The sequence below is a fragment of the Chaetodon trifascialis genome, chromosome 16 (genome assembly GCF_039877785.1).
Source record: "Chaetodon trifascialis isolate fChaTrf1 chromosome 16, fChaTrf1.hap1, whole genome shotgun sequence".
Classification (NCBI taxonomy): Eukaryota; Metazoa; Chordata; class Actinopteri; order Chaetodontiformes; family Chaetodontidae; genus Chaetodon; species Chaetodon trifascialis.
In genome coordinates this window covers 20,002,161-20,021,926 of record NC_092071.1, presented here as the reverse complement: position 1 = coordinate 20,021,926, position 19,766 = coordinate 20,002,161, and the positions used below count along the sequence as shown (strand labels likewise).

The following is a 19,766-nucleotide window of genomic DNA, read 5'->3' as shown; positions in this document are numbered from 1 at the left end:
TAAAACTGTCTGAGTGTGAGCAACAACTTATTTAGACGGAAATGCTGAGTGCAGCCAAAACCTGCAATGATAATAAACAAATAATAAACAATAAAATAAAGAAAGGCAGAGAATATCCTGAAGATAACTGTCATCCTGCTGAAGAGTCCTTGAGCAACATGCTGGTTGTGTAGTTGCTGCTCCAAGGCAGGAAGAAAAACTAATAATGTGTAAAACTTTAAAAATGTAAAGCTGATGAAATGGGACCAATTAAGTTTGATTTTTGTTGTGCATAACAGCGACAGTAAAAATATGAATGAGTTGTAACCACAAAAATAATATTGCTATGATATTGCTCTGAATTATTTTTTTTTTTCCTCATCTAAAACAGTGTGTAAATTTAGAGGTGGACAAGAAGGTGCGTTTCTTTGTATAGGCTATAATTCATTATTCTGTCCTTCCCTCTGACTGTAGCGTCCTTCTTGTCAGGTTTTAAAGCTCACCCTTTTCTGTAAATGTGTTGGTAAATACGTTTTATGTCTTTTCTGCTGAAGTGCTCTCAGTATGTCCTCTTGATGTGATTACTTTTTGAATTTTCTTCAGTAATATGCATTTGTTTTCGCCCCACAGCTGTGGCCCCGAGTGTCTGATTTCACGGCTTTCTTTATCTCACTTAAGCCACACGGTGTGAAATTGAGGTCAAATGAATGTATTTGATTCCAATAAAACAAAACAAAGGGCGCATCAATGCATCTTGGTTGCACATTTCAATTGCAAGTGCAACATCACATGCGCTAGGTGGTGCACTGTGTAAGTGAGCAAGTTTATAGGGTTTGATCATTGGGAACAAAATCTGTTGCTCAGTAGCGCCACTTGCGCTGGCCTAGCGGCAATACCTATCAGTCTTGTGTTATTACAGCCCTCATGACCACGACCGTGTCAAGGTGGCCATACCTAGACACGCAACGTCTTGTTAGGACTGTCAAAATAAAAGGCGCACAATAATAACATGTTACAGCTCCTTTTTTTCACACAGACTACCCAAAGAAAATCAAGTATATTATTCCACTAATTAAATATAAAACTTACATTTTGTTTTTTCTACTGTTATGTGCCTAGCATTAGCCATAACCGTAAATAACACAATTGTTCCCTTTTACTTTGCCGGAAATGTTGCCTACTTTTGACGTGTGTCTGTGTGTCGCAGGTTAGCTTGACAAAGCTTTGACCACGAATGAGCCAATAGGCTGTGGAAGGCAGAGTTGTCCCTGTGGCCGCCATTAAAGAAAGGAATCCATGAATTCAAATGGAAACCAACAGGAACCGAGGCTGAAAAAAATGATCGAAATTATCGTAGAAATATAGGCCGATGCCAGATTTCGAGTGGTTTTTACAGGATGTGTTTCATTTTTAGACTAATTTTTGCAATGGAGGAGTGAGACAGGACGTTTTTATTTTTTTAAGCAGAGACCGTTTTAGGGCTAAGGGGGAGGGGGAGAGTTGCTTCTTTGCTCTCCTTTTCTTTTTGTTTTATGAACATTTTTCGCTCCCTTTAATTTGCTTTTACTGTGTGCTTTTGAGATGTCTACGTAAAGACCACACAGTCTCTTTTATCCGCTTTTAGCTCCGGCGGGGGAACTGCAATCGGAAGGTTGTTGAATTAACTATCCTCCAGCCAAATGTTACAAAATATATTTCTCGTTGATTAAGCCTGCACATCTGAGAAAACACAAATCCGCAAATTGTTCTTTATTTCCCGGGAAGTGAAACGATGGAGAGTTGGACCTCGCACTGAAGAAGGATGAGTTCTTGTTATGTACCAAACGGGGCCAGCTTGGAGGATTGCCATTCCAATCTATTCTGTCTGGTAAGAGATTTAAAACTAAAGGAAAGCAGCCATTTTTAACTAGCTGAACAGGGGCTAAGCTAACGTTAGCCACACAGGCATCAGTTGATAGGAGCTTAGCTAGGCTTACGGCCCTGTCGAGCTGACATCATTTCAGGACAACAAGATACCCTAGTTCGCTAATGTTCCCTCGTTCCCTTGTTTTAACACCTTGACACTGAGTTAAAACGGCAAGTCTATCACAATGCTCTTTCCGCCACATTGCCATTTTTCCACTTGCAAACCAAACACTCAAGGTTAACGCCAATCGCTTGTTAAGCTTCATTTACTACATTTCTCCGGACAGACAGCAACATATCGCCTGTTAGCACGGAAATAACTGTTGTGCATTTTGCTGCCAAAAACACAGCCGTGTTTCCCGACGAGTTAGTTGTTGTGGCACTTTCTCCCTTTCGCCTCAACACCTTGTTTATTATTAACTTCCTATCTCGTTCTCATTACATCTGCCCCATGTTTTATCAAGTGGTGAGCCGTAAACCAAACACTTCACGCACCGGGCTGGCGGCGTGAACTTGTGTCCCTTAGTCTGCCTCATGCTTTTGCTGTGAAATGCTATGTTTCTGGAAAACTGAAAACTCTTGAAGGAATGAATGTCAATAGCCAACTTGCACAGCTCGTCTGTGAAAGCACGCCCCTCATGCTTTGCCTACAAAGCGCTTTTTTCTTTCTTTCTTTCTTTTTTTTTGCAGCAAGCATTTAACAGTATGTGTTTGCAAGCCTGAGTTATTTCTATAATGTGTCATCTTGTTTGTCAGTGGCTTAATCTCCTTGGACTTGATTTTCTAGTATTCACACCAACTAGGGCACAGGCCCCAGGCTGATTATATAATCTCTGGCATACATTCCTGGGCATTACAAACATCTAGGTAGCCACATATCTATGATAGACTTTCTACTACTATCACTACACTGTGCACTGGGATGGAGTGTATGACGTGCTCCTCTGTTTGTCTGTCTCTGAATATCTGTATCATGGTATCATGTTGTCACTTGTGGTCAGTTGACATTAGCTCAAGTAGTTGTGGTTGGGATCCTACTTGGAGTTCTTTAAATCCCTCGTGAGATAAATAGTGCCGTGGGCCTCTGCAGCGTATGTAAAGGTGTTACTTCAGTGTACAGTTCCTCCTCAGGCCAATCAATCAGGACCAGGGCCTGAGTCTGTTTGTTGTTGCAGTTAATTGGCTTGTCAGCATGCTTAACGACAATTTTACTCATAGATTAGCCAAAGAGTGTAATGCTACCTCCACAAGCTCCTCCGAACATCCTGTCTCCACAGTTGCAAGTTGGCGATGTGATTTGTCAAATGTTAAAAGTAGATATTTGTTACAGATTAAATGACAAGGAAGCACTTTGTGGCGCAGTGGAAGTTAAAGACCACAAAGTGCATTGACCCGAGATTGATTTGTTAATATATGTGTGCAAAATGACATTAAAAGTTAAGCAAGGAGTGAGAGGAGGAATGCAGCAATAGTAATGTTAACATAGAATGTAGTATAATAACAATATAGTGAAATACTACACTGCTTTTACCACAAATTGACACAGCTTCCAAGCTGTCCGCCCCCTAAAGGTAACATTTCATTGCAGAAAATCCCCACTCTCTCAGTACTACTTAGTTGGGTCGATTGTGTGTGCTGAACTTGTAATTACAATGTTTACGGCAGCACTTGAAGGCAGCGTTGGCTACAGTGGACAGGCGAGGTAGAGGCTGGTAGTTGTGGTGCTGTGCCTGTCTGGCTGACATTTTCCTGCACAGTGAGACTAAGCATAACACCACTGCTGTTATGACTCACTCACTGAACAGACTCCACTTTGTGGTTTTATAGTGAAAGAATGCGAACACATTGTGGTACTTTTCCCCCCTTCATTTTTCAGGGGATAGTCTTCTCTGGAGTATGATACTACTTGTTGCATACTTTTTTTTTTTTTTGCATTTTAAAGGGAGCTTATTGGATTTAACGCGTAGCGTAAGATCAGTTGATTTGTTCCTGTCTTATGCACCTATGGAGCTGGCATTTCGTGACATGTAGTTTGAGCTGCCATGCATTTCAGTGTTGGAGGAGATTCAAACTTTAAAAAAAAAAGCATTTTACAAAAGTCTTGAGTGTGCTGATAGCATCTAATGTGGCACATAATAAATTAATAAGAGCTGTGTATGGAGCTGCTCAAATGAAACTGAAGAATTTGCATTCCACTAAACCAGAAATGCAAACGCACACTTGTTAGTTTCACATTTGCTCCATGGCGGGGTTAACTGAGAGAGGTGACAGGAAAAGAGACTTGGTCGTGGAGGAGCATCTGCAACATGATTTGAGCAGCTTCACCTGTTGCTTGTCTCGTATCTTGAAAGGCAGGAAGGCAGCTGTTTGGACACAGTGTTCCCGACTCAGACCCAGAACCCAAAGTGGCCAGAGGGAAGGTGAGCAGCTGGTAAAATCAGGGGTCGTAACCCCCCCAAGTACGCGTCACCTCAGGAAAACTTCCTGGCTGTATCCAGTGGCTTTGGTCTTAAATTCCCTCCTAATGCAGCACTGTGATTGTGATTTTTGGCTTTGGCTCATGAAACATAAAACCCCCGACCCACAAACAGTTTCTCACAAACCTTAACATTTATGAAGACACAGGCTGAGGGAAAACCTTGTAGATTCATAGCAGTACATCATGTGTTTGAGGTATGCTCGTGTGCAGAGCCTGGAAAGCACAACGTTGGAAGGAAATGCACAGATATCTTTGCCAGCCTCTGTTTTTGCACACAGGCTGCCACTAATTTATTTTGAAAGGACAGACAGAACAACTGCAGAAGGCACATTTATCCTTGATAGAGCAGTCTGCCTCTTGGATATTGTTGATGAGGAGTGGAGGACTGACGTGTCTAGTCTTTGACAGAGGGGCAATTCAGTTCTGCCTCTTCAAGCTCAGGAGTATGTAAGGACAAAGTTAACATTTTGTTTGTCATCTGTAGTTTGGTTTAATACACAATCACATGCATTTTGTGTGTTTGACATCTCTAACAAAAACATCACAAGCAGTGTGACTTAATGTTTCTTCACCACAACCTTCTATGACTTTTTTAATGCTAATGAAAATGCAGTTTAATGGCACTTTAATTCCTAAATAATGCAGCCTACTGTAAATCTGTGCAACCGGAGAGATTGCTTGTCAAGAAATAGACCTCTGGAATGATGTTTAAAGGTTATACAGCATTCAACAAAACATGAGTCCATGTACTTTCTTTATTGGCATTGCAGTGTTAATGGCAGTGTTTCTGAATATGCTCCCTATCAGCCTTTGTTTTTCTGTTTCAAACCCAGAATTTGGCCGCTCAGCAGGTCTACGAACTTTCAGTGTTTCAAAAGGGACATTTGGGTTTATTCGATTGTCTGGGGAATCATAGATTACATAAACACATTTTCAGTCTTCATCATTAGTTACATCCTCTGTGAATCAGCAGTGTAAATACGTATTTCCTGTGGAAACAAAACAGATTGTGCTTGAAGTCTTGTGAGGAGACCAGCTTCACTGAAAGTTGCTTTTTTTGTCCATGTCTGTGCGATAAGCTCAGCAGGTTCAGATGTGTGTCATCAAAATGAACTCATCCACATCACGAGCTGCACTGCAACACTTTCTCACTTTTCTCAAACATTGTACTGACTTAAAAACTTCATGGAGTTTCTGTTTGGGTCCAGTTTGAGTCCACCGTCTCGCCGCATTCTGCTCAGTATTAAGCTCAGCATCTCACTGGAAGCGTGAGGACTCCAGTTAAAACTTGTTGGCCTTGTGCTCTCGAGCGTCCGAGCAGCGCAGAACAAGTTTGGAATTTTCACAGAGTTTATGTTTTATTTTAGCTTTGACTTTTGAGAGTTTAGTTTTAGTTAGTTTTCAGAATGTGTTTGCTCGCCTAAGGTTAGTTTCAAGTTCACAGGAAGGTTTAGTTAATATTTTTTTTAGTTTTACAGTAATTTTAGTTAGTTTCTGTTTGGGCCAGGCGCAGTGTGTCACAAGTATGGAGCTAATACATTTACAAAATGCGCTACTAAATGCTTCAAATTCGAATATTTGTATATATGATCTATGTATGTGTGTAGCCACTTTCCTTGTGTTGCAAAATGACAGTAAATGAACCCTAAAACTGAAATGAATTTACATTCATATTTATTTAATTTTGATTAGTTTTCTGACCAGGTAATATCATTTCAGCTGAATATTATTATATATTTATTAAAAAAAAAAGTTTTTTTTATTTACTTTTAGTGTACAACAGCTTTTTTCAATGCTTACTTTCATTTTCATTTCAGTTTTAATTTTTGATAAGCAGAAGAGGAGAGACGGCTCTGGATGTCAGTGAGCACCTCAGTTCCTCGCTGCAGCTGGTTATTCTCACATTTTGGATAAGGATCTATCAAAAGCTATAATGATGTTGTAATTTCGTATCATTTATTGCAGAGAGAAATGTTTAGAAAGAATCAGTATGGTTTTGACAGGTTAAAGAGATGTCAGATATAGACTTAAGATAACAAACACTGTTCATTCAGTAAGTCTTTACTGAGGACAGTTGCTTGTTGACATTTGATTTCACTTTTTTCCACGTCACAGTTGCTGTAGTGAAGGTTTTTTTTGCACCGTCTAAGATTCATAATGTATTCAATTTCCTACTTGGCAGAGAAACTGCAGCATAGATGCAAACATCCGAATAGTGACAGAAACAGTCGCAAAAAAAGGTGATGAATCGAACTGTAAAGTAAGATGAAGAGTCGAGCCTTCTGCTCTTGTAGGCTGTTGTATTTCATTCACACGTTAACAGCGCAGCAGCAGCATTAATCAGTATTTTGGCTATGACTGCTGCTACAGTAGCTGAATCTTAGAAATGAACCAGGTCAAAGTTTCAGTGGCCACAGGATGTGGTCGCTTGGCTCAAGTTGCCCCATGTGTACAGTTTTTCCAGATTAACTGTAGTTAATAACAAGACACATGTCAGTGTTTCTCTGCTGCCGTTTGAAAGGTCTCCTGATCCCTGGCCGACTTTTATCTAAACTATTTAACCTTCTCATGACCACATGTGCAGGGAGGTGCTTGTTTGCTTGGATTTGAAGAAAGCGGTTTGACTGTTGCTTTTTGTAAATCATCTTTGCGACAGTATACACCAGCTCAACCTGTGTTTGTCTGCGAGAAAGTCTGACACGCAAATATTTATTTATTTTCTAATTGTTGTTCCTTGAGTAACTTATTTTTAATTGGTATAGCAAGTTGTCGTTTGTCAATTCTTAATTGATTGACTCATCAATTAATGGTGTAATTGCTTCAGAACAGTGTGTAGGATTGAGGGGGATCTATTGGCAGAAATGGAATGTTTGTTTAATCACCTGAAAATAAGAATCATTGTGTTTTCGTTACCTTAGAATGATTTATTTATATTAACAAAAGGAGTGGGTCCCCTTCTAGGGAGTCCGCCATATTGCACCACCATGTCTCTACAGCAGCCCAGAAAGGACAAGTCAAACACTGGCACCAAAGAGCACCTTTCGCATTTTTGTATCTTAGGTGAGGGTGAGGCCAAGTGTTTCAGTTGGTTGCAATCTGCAACATCACCTGTGACTGAATCCTACATGGTGGACCTTTAAAGGCTCTGCTCAAATGTTTTTTTGGTTTGGGGTTGTTTACATAGAAGAAGATACAGAAGGAAATGTTGAAGTTGAAAAGGGTTTTAACTATTATTTCGATTGTCCATTAATCTGTCTATTATTTTCTCGATTAATCAGTTGTTTGGTCTATAAAATGTCAGAAAATGGTGAAAAATGTCAATCAGTGTTTCCCAAATCCTAAGATGACAACGTCAAACATCTTGTTTTATCCACAACCCATAGATCTTCAGGTTACTGCCATGGAGAAGTAAAACCAGAAAACATCCACATTTAAGAAGCTGGAATTGGAGAATTTACTCTTTTTTGGTCCCTCAGTAAATAATTGCTCAAATCCATTGCAGCTCTACTTTTAAACCCTCTATGATGCAAATCCAAGACAATGCACTCAGACCTCGACCATAACAAATTTTGTAGCTGTATTTACTTTTGTAGTATTAAAGCTGAACTCTGGTAATGTACATGTCCGCTGTGTTAAGTGGTTGTAAGTTACAGTTAGATTGTCTTATAAGGTCACTTTTAAAATATAGTGAATTTATAAGGGCCATTTCAGACAAAACAAGCAAATATGGATACTATAGGAAGCAAACATTAATGCAAATAATTATAACTAATATAGATGAAATAATTTTAGATATGAGTAAACGTGGAAGTATGGCATTGGGGGCCAGTTGTTACTGAAACACTTATTTGAATAAAAGTCATGCTTGATGCCTGCCTGTATGTGAGCAGCACATAATCACATCTAAAAGTGTGAGTGGCCCATAATAAAATCTATTAGCCACTTATGAGCAAAACCATTTATATGATGAAACACACCAATACCACTGGGGACTGGCCTCAGTCAGTAAGATGATGTGGCTGTTCACTTGCTAATTACGTATCTGTACTGCTTATGAGCTGGTTTCACAGTTAACTGTTGTCCCCACTCTCTTTGCATCGTGTGCACAGATGTTTCCTAGCCAGACGCAGGTGTAACGTGCTTCTCACACTCCAGCAGGAAGCCTAACTGCTGCAGCTCTGTCGTTAGACGCAGATCTAGCTCTGCTGTTTGCACCTTGGAGCTTGACCTCAGCATGTGCAGCAGCTATTGAATTCCTTTGGAGCCAGACTGTTGACCAGAGATCATGATGTTTAGTTCACACGTCCTGGCAGCTACTGCGTGAAGTTGTGACACTACAATGGAATCTTGGGCTTTTGTATGCTTGCCACACTTTCCCCCTGGAGTTAGGGGTTGGAGAATAAATGAAATGAAGCTTTCTTTTTATTGATGATGCCTATATGTTTGCCGTGGGGTGTTAGTTCGACATGCACTGGAGTCATAAATACAGTCAAAACTCTTTTTAACCTCAGATTCAGGAATGATTTGTCCACCTGTGTCTCTGCCCACTACATCTTATGGTATTCTAACTTGTTGTGATCCAGCTCTGCTCCAGCTGACGCCACACAATGCTCTGTTTTGACAGTCCCCAACCCCCACTACCACCATCACAACTAACACCACAAATCTCCCAGCTTATCCCTAGCCAGGCGAAAGACCACCGCTTCGCCACAACCACGGGTAATCACTTGTTCAGGCTCAGCGCCTCTGCGCTTGAGTTAAGATATCCCCTGAATTGTAATGGATTAATTGGTTGAACATACAGAGGGACAGCTTGCCAACTCAGCCTGAATGGGAGACGACTAAACGGCATGAAAATGAACAGTCCATGTTCGCACAGATTACTTGAAATGTCTACAAGGATAGATGGAGGGCTAAGATTGCCAATGGAAATGGGCATGTACACCTAAAGGACTGTGTGTGTGTGTTTTGTGGTTGTTCGTGTATGCACGCGTGTGTTAAAAGAGACATGGGTAGTCTGTCGGCGCTTGGGTGATAAGCAGCAGTGCTAGCTAGCAGTGGAGCGTAATGTTCCTGCTTTAACACTTAATAACCCCGCCAGTGATTTACTGCCTATGAGGCTTTTTCCTGTGTGTTTTGTTCTCTCTATAAAAGCCAGACAGCGTTTATAGAAAGGCAACCCCCCCCCAGCACTCACCAATAATGAGGATTAAGGTGGTGAGACCACATTTACCAGCATTAGTTTTTTTCCTATTTGTGTTTCATGTTGTTCGTGGTGATATTGAAAGCACCTGAAGCATAAGTACACAATTCTTTGCCGAAACAAACAAATGTGCCAGTTTCTCTTTAGAATCAACGCACAATGGTGCTCTATTTTCTTGTCATTTACTGTGTATCTTTCCATTGTTCAGTCGTCCCCTTCCTCTGTTTTTTTTGTTCCCTTTTTCTTTCTTCAATTTTGACAGCCTGGGCATCTTGTTGTCAGAAGTAGTTGTGGGGTGAACTGCCCCATAAAAGAGGATTAATACCTACTCTTTACACTCTGCTCAGCACATGTTTACTCCAAGGTGCTGAGTGGACCTCATCAACTCACTAACAGTCTCCCCCCCCCCTTGTCTTGCAGGCTGACTTGACAGGGATCAAATGGAAGAGGTTTGTGTGGCAGGGTCCCACCTCTGCACCCATCCTCTTCCCAGTGACAGAAGAGGACCCCATCCTGTGCAGCTTCAGCCGCTGCCTCAAGGCAGACGTGTTAAGCGTATGGCGGCGCAGCCAGCGGCAGGGCCGGAGGGAGCTTTGGCTCTTTTGGTGGGGGGATGACCCCAACTTTGCTGATCTCATCCACCACGAGCTTGCAGGTGGGTCTCCTTGGCATACACATAAGGACTACAGATGGCAAATAGCGTTCGATAGTCACATGGAACTGTTCGACTGTTCTTCAACCCCTGCATGCACACACACACACACACACACACACACACACACACACACACACACACACACACACACACACACAGAGTGAGAGTGCCTCGCTCTCAAATGGCAACAAGAGCTGCATAGTTGTTGTAGACTTGTGATATGCTAGCATATACCTTTTCCTGTCTCACCATAGTTGGGAAGGCACTGGTTTCTCGAGCGGTCCTGCCAGTCACTGCTCTGCTGATGAATAGTAGTTGTGAGATTTTGTGGTGACATTCAGAAACTTTATTTCCTCTGTAGCAGTGAACACACAGCCTCTAACAATAAAAGACTGCAACTTGAACTTATCTGGACGCTTGTGCACAGATTATTATAACTCACTACCTCTAGCATGTGCTTCAAGGTGGCTGTGATAACGTGCAAGTATCCTGCTCTTCACTGTCACAGGTGAGAGAGACGACTGCCACTACTAAAACAAGAGAAAATACATTTTTTAAGACAATTTTTGTACTTAATGACTATTTGAAAATTCAAAAACATGACCCATTCCTAATAAGGACATCATTTAGCCTGTGCCGGTACATCCCTCTTTATGCTGCATCCTCACTACGTGGAGGTCAGAGGTCAGGGTCAGCTGCTGGATGACACCTGGGGTAGCTGTAAGCATTCACTGATTGAGCTCAATGGAAATATTCTGACATAGATGTGCTTGTTATCATTAAAGAATACTTAATTTACCTCACTGCTGCATGATAGTTAGGCAGATAGTCTGCCAAGTTAGTCTCTCTAGTTGTTTTGGCAAAGTTGATGATTAATAGAGAGAGAAAGGACTGCTATTCAATATTTCTGAGTCACTGCTCTGGTAAGAAAAATAATCCGTGAATATGAAATTCACCTCCCCTACCAATACACCCTTTGTTGCATCCATTCAAGGTTATATAGCTACAAGAGTGATGGCTGTAAAAGATAGCTGGAGGTGTAGAGGGCTCGCAGCTTTTGTAAAAGAAGCACTTGAACATCGATCACCGTGTCAAGCTACGTTATTGGCTGTACAATGAAAAATGATACAGATTTCATTGCTTGATTGTCAGGTAGGCACAGGGGAGATGCCCTGTATGTGAGAGCCTCGGGGAAGTGTTAAAATCTGTGTGATGTGATACCTCCCTAATGCCCACTCTTACCCTCCTCTGACTGATGAGCTAGCCAGCCAGGCTGGTAGTGCCAACACCTGCAGGGCAACTCCCTCTTCCTGGAGACACTGTCTCATTATTGCATGTGTGTTTGAGAGAGGGGCATCATATGTAAGTGGCCGCTGCCCAACAGCAGCTGAAGCAGCACTCTGCATTTTATTTATTTATGTTTTCTTCTTTTTGCTGGAACAGGTAATCTAAAGTCGCATGTTGCCATTCCACAGAGGATGAGTAAGAGAGGAAGAAGGTATAGGAAAGTGAGCTCGGTCTGATTATGACTTGAGAGAGAAACACAGCATGCAGGAGCAGCCATGCAGAAATAAGGCAAATGCATTCACCCCCCACTTTCTTCTTTTCCCTCTTCAGTAACAGTAACATCAGAGGTGGAAGGTGGAAAAGGCCATCTTTATTCATGCTCTCTGCCATGCAGATTGAACTTTGGATTCTGAGCCAAGCACAGCCCGTCTGTGACCCTCCTTCATTATGGGACATTGTGCTTGAAGTGGACTCAAAATGGGAGCTGAAGGCTACGATGGGCAGCTCATTCAGGCCTAACGGGTCCTGGTAATTACCTGAAGCGTCTGGCTCAGGGCCTCTAATGGAGTGTGCTACATTTCAAGTAGGAGGGGATGGTATGGAGAATCTATATTTGGAAATTGTTGGAGTCAGTGCGATGTTCTTACACTGGTTTTGAGGAGACTCAACGTGATATCTTTTGTATTTCAGGAGATAGAAATTATATAATTGACTATTGACCTGAAAATCAGCGGCACATCATCCTTCCAGGTATTTTAAAACCAAATGATGAATCATTTTTTAGCAGGACTCCTGGCAAGACTTGTTTCTGATGTGTTCCTTGAATTTTCGTGAAATCTACAGGGTATCTATTCCTCTTGAGAATGATCTTGATGTGGACAGTCACAGAGACACGCATCCCGGGCACCTGATGAGATTGTTCACACTCCCTGCTGCCCATGCTTAAGTGTCTTGCACTCTGACTCAACTGTTTGTCGGCATGAATGGTTCCCAGATGGGCGGTGTAATCCATGTTTCCTGTTTTTGAAGCTGCTGTTCCTTTCTTTCTTGAGGAAGATGTCTTCCTCCTCCTTCTTGAGCCTTTTCCCCCCTGTAGCGGCTGTGGGACTCTGCCAGTGAAATGAAGCAGAGCAGCCCCTCTAGATGGATCTTAAGTCAGCCGGAGGCCTTCTTTCTCTCATCCTCCTTCCGTCCGATCTGGAGCTGCTGATCAACGTGTTCAGGATGGTGTGTCCTGAGACCTGATAACACAGCTGAGACGGGGATGGAGGAATGAAAGTTAAAAACAGTGCAGCACTGTGAATGTCTTCTGGGAGACAGTGTCTGAAAACATGTGCAGTATCCCCATATATATTATAACAATATTTGTCTCCCCTCCGGATGACCAGCTGCCTTTCACTGTGTCTGATCTGAACACCTGACATGGACAGACAACAGGTCGGACCAACAAGCTCTTTTCTAGCGTCATTGGGCCTTTATGGCAGGGCACCCTCTGGTTTTCCCTCTGACCAGCTAACTGGGATTAAGGCGATGTCCTGCGAACGCTGATAGAATAAAGAATTGAAGGTTGTCTTGTTCCCAAGCACCCGGATGGAAGATCACTGCTTTTGCAAAGTGTTTGCATGTGTGGATGATGATTGACAGTCTGTTGCGCTTGTGGACTCTCCTGGGTGCTCTGCCTGTGAAGGCGTGAATCGGCAAACACCAGCTAGTGCTGGCAGGGCAGATGACAGCAGGATCCAGCCCAACACATGCACTCAACTTGAATGTCACAACTGTTGTCACCTTTTATATGCCACACTCACTTTTCCCCACTAGTTTGATGGAATTTTCTTTTCTTTGTTTTATTTTTTTTAGACCTCAGTGCAATCTTGGTGGTAAACATGAAAATCCACTCTTTTCCTTTCATTTCAGCAGGCAGAAATGGCACTTGCTCATTCCCCCACCCCCCTCCACCCTCATTAGATTAGTGGTCTGTGAAAGTCTTTTAATTTTGAGCAAGTGCCATTTCTGTATACCAGTGTGCCAGTAATCCCTTCTTTCCAGGGAGATGAGGGGAGAAAGAGTGAGCTGGAGAGATGAGAGTAGTGAAGGGTGGAAAACTTGAGGGATCTTTTAACATCTGACGCTTAATCACCATTGAAGGAATGTAAGGGTAACCACCAAGCCCCTTCTCTCCTCTGTCGGACAACACGCCTTGCTCTGCTAACACAACAAGAAAACCAAATTCTAATCTTCCCTTGACCATGCACAGAAATTATTCCCCACAACTGAATGCCTTTGCTGAATTAACCCCCCACCCCCCAGTGGTTGCGCATAGCCGTGTATTTTTATGCAAATGCCTTGCTCCTTTCATTGTCCTCTCTCCTCAAAGGCTGGTGGAATCTCCTGACCAGGAGCATCCAAAGTAAAAGATAAATGGCTGCCCTTTTCTCACCTCAAAGACCCACTGATCTCTTTTTTTTTGCGGCGAAATTAGGAATGGATGTCGGTCTGTGAGGGTAATTTCTCTGGTACATTTCTCCTAAGTTCTTACTCGTGTCTCCTGGTCCCTTTTCCCACCCTCCATGGTGTACTTCCCTTGTATGACAAAGTCCCTCTGGGGCTTCCTCTGCTGGCAGTTTGGCACCACGTTTCCCTCTCAGACCTTTGGTAATTCACTGTTCCCTCTGCTGCATGTGACTCGAGAGTGGTGGGTTTCATGCTGCAGTCCTTCTTTACCTTTCTGATTGAAGTTGAAGTGGGACCACACATGAAGAAAACTTTAGCAAAGCCTCGATTTGATGAAGACATTCAATTTTGCTGTCTCTATCTTGGGAGATCTATCCATGCATATTGCTCTGTTTGAGCCGTGATGAGTGCATTGTTTGGGATCCATCCACTGACTTCACTTTAGCGGCACCGGGTGCTCATGAGCTTGTTTTCCACAATGATCTTCTGACAGTTGTTTTGGTTTTTGCTGGCAGTAATTCTTGGAATTTTTTAAGCTTTGCCAAGTTCACAGGATTTTTTTTTTGTTCTTGTTTGACCTCTCTCCTCTGTGCCTATTTGAATCAAAGTGAAATAAAAACAACCCTGCTCTGCACCTCAGGGCAGAATACCCAGTTCCAAAGGGCATATTTCAGTAGTCTGTGAGGGCCATGTTGACTGAAGGTTTCAGTGTTTTACCAGACTTTTTTTTTTCCTGTCTTCTGTGAAGATTTCAGAATTATTGAACTGCCCTCATCTGTGAGAGATGCTCTGTTTGAAGCACTGCCGACAGAATGCAGATGTTTGTTGACAGCAAATATCCACAGCATTCAAACCATGAAACATCTGTTGAAATTAAGTTTCTGTGGCTGTTTTCCCCGCAGTTTTATGAATTTGTTGTTGGTATTATAGTGACTGTGTGACTAGCCACCCGACCTAGGTGAAAATTTGGTGTAAAACAGACAAACCTTAAAAAAGAGAAAGATATTTTTGATAGTTAGTTATTTAGCACATTTTACTGGTAAAACAAAACAGCATGGGCAGACAAAGTTATTGGCGTGTTGGGATCCAAACAGACCTTCCTGACAGGCGATGTGTGGAATTCTGATGTTTTACACACGGAAGTCATATTCAGGTTTTCTGTAATCATAGATTACACAGCTGCGATTTAAAAACACCAATTGTATTAAATTCAGTAATTCGTGTGTATTTGATTAGTGCTTCCCCCATGCAGCACTGTTTCTTTGTTTCCTAGCGCTTGTTTCCATCAGCCTGAAGCCCATCGGTATCTGCCATGTATCTGCTTTTTCCCGCTTGTCTGCATTGCTGGATTTTAAGCATTAATCTTTATTACATGACCAGCTTTGTCAATATGAAAAGGCAGGATCATATTTGTCTATTGCAGAGCCATATTCTTACAGCAAAATGTCAAGCCATCACTTAAGAGGTTGTCTGAGTCTGCACTTGCAGTCCTATTTTAAAGATTGTTATGGCATATTTGCTCTCTTGGATAGGGACAGAAGCGATGACACACAAAAATGAATGTGATAAAGATTCAGTCCCACAATGATGTAAGGCCCATTGTATGCACAGCAGCCCAGCGGATGCCCCAGGCAAGGATTCAGAAAGGAGAAATGCCACTCACTCTTTAGAATTTCCAAATGTTATTGACTTGGACAGCCTGTGAAAGTCAAACTGAATTTTTGAAATCTCCACACTTCAGCTGTAAACATGGACAAAGGGTGTCCAGAAGCTTTAAAGTGGACAGTGAAAAGGGTGGGCTGTCGCCTCCTGGCTATGACTAAAACTAATTAAAAAACTGACTTAGAATACATAATTGGGACGTGAAACGTTGCTTTCTGGAATGGCATTTAAGCACCCTGTTAATACCTTGAAAGCTCTATTTTCTCTTTACTTCGTCTCAGCAAGAGGCATTTTCTCATTTTTTTTCAAGCTACTGAACAACACTGGAAACACTCTGAAACTACAGTTTGTTGGAACTACACACTGGTCTGGTGTAGCGCTGGTCACAGAGAAGCTGTGGATGTGTATCACCAAGATAATTGGTCAGTGATACACGCGGTTAACCTTGGCTTAGGATCTGTGGTATTTTTTCCCCTTCAAAGACGGTTCTAAAGTTCAGTGTGCAACACAGAGAATGATGAATAGATAAACCCAGACCAGCTCTTAGGAGTTATAAGTTGAGGAGGCCGATGGCTTTTGTGCTTGGGGATCAATTTTCCAGGGCTAATCTCCTGCCTGTGAACCACCCTCTGCTTTCCCCTTTTCCTCCTGCTCCATCTCCCTCTCTCGCTCTCTCTGATGGATCTCCATTGACCGGCACAGAGCACGGACTCTGCCATGCATGCAGCTCTGACCCATGGGTGCAGTCTCCCTCTTTTCTCTCTCTATCTGTCTCTCTTTTCCCTCTCTGCTCAAGAAATATTCATTAATTAGTAATGGAGACTTTACAGAGCAACGCCGGTTCTCTCTCTTCTTCCTTGCAGATAAGGAGGAAGTGAGGTGGAGGAGAGGAGAAAACCTTCTGGCCAGGCTTGGTAGAATCCCCCTGAGCACAGTCGATCACAAGGCATTAATCTTGCTGTTTAATGACCGACTGCTGCTCTAATTGCTTATACACAGACAAGTGTGGGGGTGGTGGGGTGTGTGTGGGGTTTTGCTAAATTCCATAACTTTCTCAGCAGTTTATATAGACTCCAGAAATTCTCAAGTGCCATTTTGTGGTATTTGAACATGTTTTTGGGATAAGCAGAGTACTGATGCTGCATTGTGTTACAGGGAAGGTGTTTAGCGCTTTTGTTTCAAAAGGTGTTGTTACTTGCGAGAGGTAGATGTGAGTATTCTTAATAGAGCTGCTCTGCTCCCGCTTAAGAGCTCTTATAAAGGTCAGCTCATCTGGGCCTGCGACACAGGAGGCAGAGACATGAAAGTGTCCCAGCCATCAGCTGAGCTCATAAATCTTTGTTTAAATGAGGCCACTCATCTTTCGCCCTGTGCACTGACCACCGCACACCATTCCCCACCCTCCCATCACATGTACACTCCCGAATCTGTTACCAAACTGGAATTTTGGGTCGTAATTGTAAAAGAAATTTTTAAACCATGGGTGCCTCAAGTGTTCATTCTGATCACTTTAACCCTGCTCGTGAGCACAGAACTGAAACAGGAGGCAGGCCTGAAAAATGCACGTTGACTACAGACAGTTTGAGTAATTTTAATGTTAATTCCTGCTTTTGCCAGAGATGAAACATTTGTAGGTTCAATCTGCAGCTATTTCAGTAGTTGTTTTAGTCAAAAATGCCAAGCATTCATTGCTTTTCTCTGTCATATATGATGATGTATTTTGGACTGTTGATGCGATAAAACAAGCAGTTTGAAAATGCTGTCTGGTTGATTGTGACGGGCATTTTTCACTGTTTTCTGATATTTTATAGACATAACAATGAATCACTTGTGTCTATAAACCATTAATTGATAGTGGTGTAGTCACTGTTTTCGTCAGTTGCTAATGTAAATAATTGTTAGTAGCAGCTATAGTGTTCACTTTAAAAATAAGATGAAATGGTTAAAAAGAGCATTGTTCTGGTTTGTTTATTGAATAGTTCTTTGCTTTGTTTTGCTGTTTTATAGCTTTCAATCGGAGTCACACAATGCTCTGTAACAAGTTATGACCCACTTCTTCTCAATTGACTGTGTCCTCCGATTAGCTTTCATCTGTCTGGAGTGAAAAGTGGTTTTCCATTCAGCAGAACCTTACAAGACTCTGCTGTTTTGCATGTTTTTGTTTTTTTGATGGGGAGTAACGCTGAGCGCTGAGCCTTCTGCAGTTGTTTTTGTCTCAGAGAAGCCAAATGCTAACCTGGCAAAACAAGGGCAACAAGGAAAACAAACACGCTCAGGGGTGAATTTAAGGATTTGTTTTAAATTATTATCATTTTCCCCTGAAAGCCGTGCTGGATTTATTGCACTGTCGTTGTGGCAGGTTGAGTCCAGAGACATCTGTCCTGGGGATTCCTACATTTACAAATGTCAAAGCCAAGTCCTGTCTGTCCCGGGCCAGAGAGTCAACCCCCTCCTTGATGTTTTGTCATGTTTCGAAAATGATCATTCTTTTTAAAGTTGCATTACCGGCTCTAGCGAGTGAGTGTCACATTGTTTACATCGGAACGAAGGCTAGATTTCGACTGCAACATTTTTCGTCCCCGTGTCTGTGTGAAGCAGGGAGTGTTGCAGCAGGCATTGCATGATGAACATGAGGTCGTTAGGAACACTTGATGTAAACCAGACGCCTGTTTTAGCGCTGCTTGGCGCTCGAGGGAGAGACTGAGGAGGAGCAGGCGACAGAGAGGAGGAGGACGTACGGGGCAGATGTGATCTTGGCAGAGTGAAGCAGATGGGATTGCCATGGCGGCTGATGTGAAAGTAGGTGTAGGGAGGTTTCTGCCAGTTTTACAGAAGAGCCATCATCCACAGAGGACTCAAAGAGGACTGAACTGCAAAATCCAAGCTGGGTTGCATGCTTTGGACTGGGTCCTGCTGTGGTTGGATCCCGTCTTTCAAGCATTATCAGTCACATTGATTTGTCTCTTCAGCATTAGAGTCTGGCCTGAATCCTATTTTGTTTTCTTTTTCCTTGTCCTTCCTCTTAATCTGCTGTCAGTGCCTTTGTGTGCTGGCTTTCTTTTCTTCTTGACTTTTTGCCCTCTTGCCTGCCATGTTTCTCGGGATGACCAGACCAGCTGCTAAATCACTCAAAGCAGGCTTGGTTGAAAGCGTTCTTGATCCTTGGGCTGTGCGATATGCCCAAAATCCCATAGTCTCATGCAGGTCATTTCATATCCAGATAACATAGATAACACAATGTGATACAATGTAAGTTGAATGAATGGTCGTTTCTATAAAATGACCTCATGAAACGGCTTTTGTCTTTTTGCAAGTGTGGTTTTGTTACCCTTCAATGGATGATTTTCACACAACATATATCGTCACATCACACAGCCGTACCTGATTCCATGCACAGACTATTACATACACATTTTCTAGATAGTTAAATGGCTTAATACTGTTGTCAATTTATTTCTATTCTGCAGTTGCTGTTAAATTTTCATAGGAAATTGCTGTTTTCCTGCCTTTTTCCTGCCTTTGCCCTGCTTTTCTGTGTTCCTGATCTTATCCCCCAAGATGTGTGTGTGTGTGTGTGTGTGTGTGTGCGCACCTGATGAATTAGTTTGTTGCTCTCAAAATCATCGAGCACATAGCTGCCTTTACTTGGCAGCTAGCCTGAGGTTGTTTGCCATTGGTTGGATGTAATGTTTTAAAGGCTAGCGGAACTTTCTGTGCCTCGTGGAGCTGTGGCATTTGAAAGTGGATTTGATGGGATTCTTTTTTTCCTTTTGAAATTAAAATTGACACTTCTTTTATATTTTTCCAGCAGATGTTTATAATTGCATTCATGCAACATAGCTGGCTGTTTGCTTAAACTCAGGAAAAGCATAAAAGCTCTCAGCATCTCCTTCAAGCAGCTTTTCAGACCTGCCAGGCTGGCACGGGGCCCACAGTGTCTCTCTTATTTAAGGAAGGAAATCAATGTCATTTCCTATTTTGATAGCTGTGGAATCATCTAAATTTGAAATGTCTTTACCTACCTCCGCATTACAACAGCAAGCCAAGGGCTCACTTAATAATTCAATAAATTTTGATTATCTTCCTTTTGGGTTGGCTTGTGCCTCTCTGGTTGCATGCCAAACTGACATGAAGGGTGGGTCACA

The 19,766-nt window shown here is 42.3% G+C and overlaps 1 protein-coding gene across 2 annotated transcripts in view; it reads left to right on the top strand.

The window, feature by feature from the left end:
• The first annotated feature begins 1,243 nt into the window (after window positions 1-1,243).
• med13a (mediator complex subunit 13a) overlaps window positions 1,244-19,766 on the top strand; it is a 69,105-nt gene continuing 50,582 nt past the window's right edge. For both annotated transcript variants that reach the window (XM_070982638.1, XM_070982637.1), the window contains exons 1-2: window positions 1,244-1,846; window positions 9,987-10,221. In XM_070982638.1, the coding sequence (XP_070838739.1) occupies window positions 1,781-1,846; window positions 9,987-10,221 (301 nt within the window). In that variant the 5' untranslated portion in view covers window positions 1,244-1,780. The remainder of the gene's footprint in view (window positions 1,847-9,986; window positions 10,222-19,766) is intronic.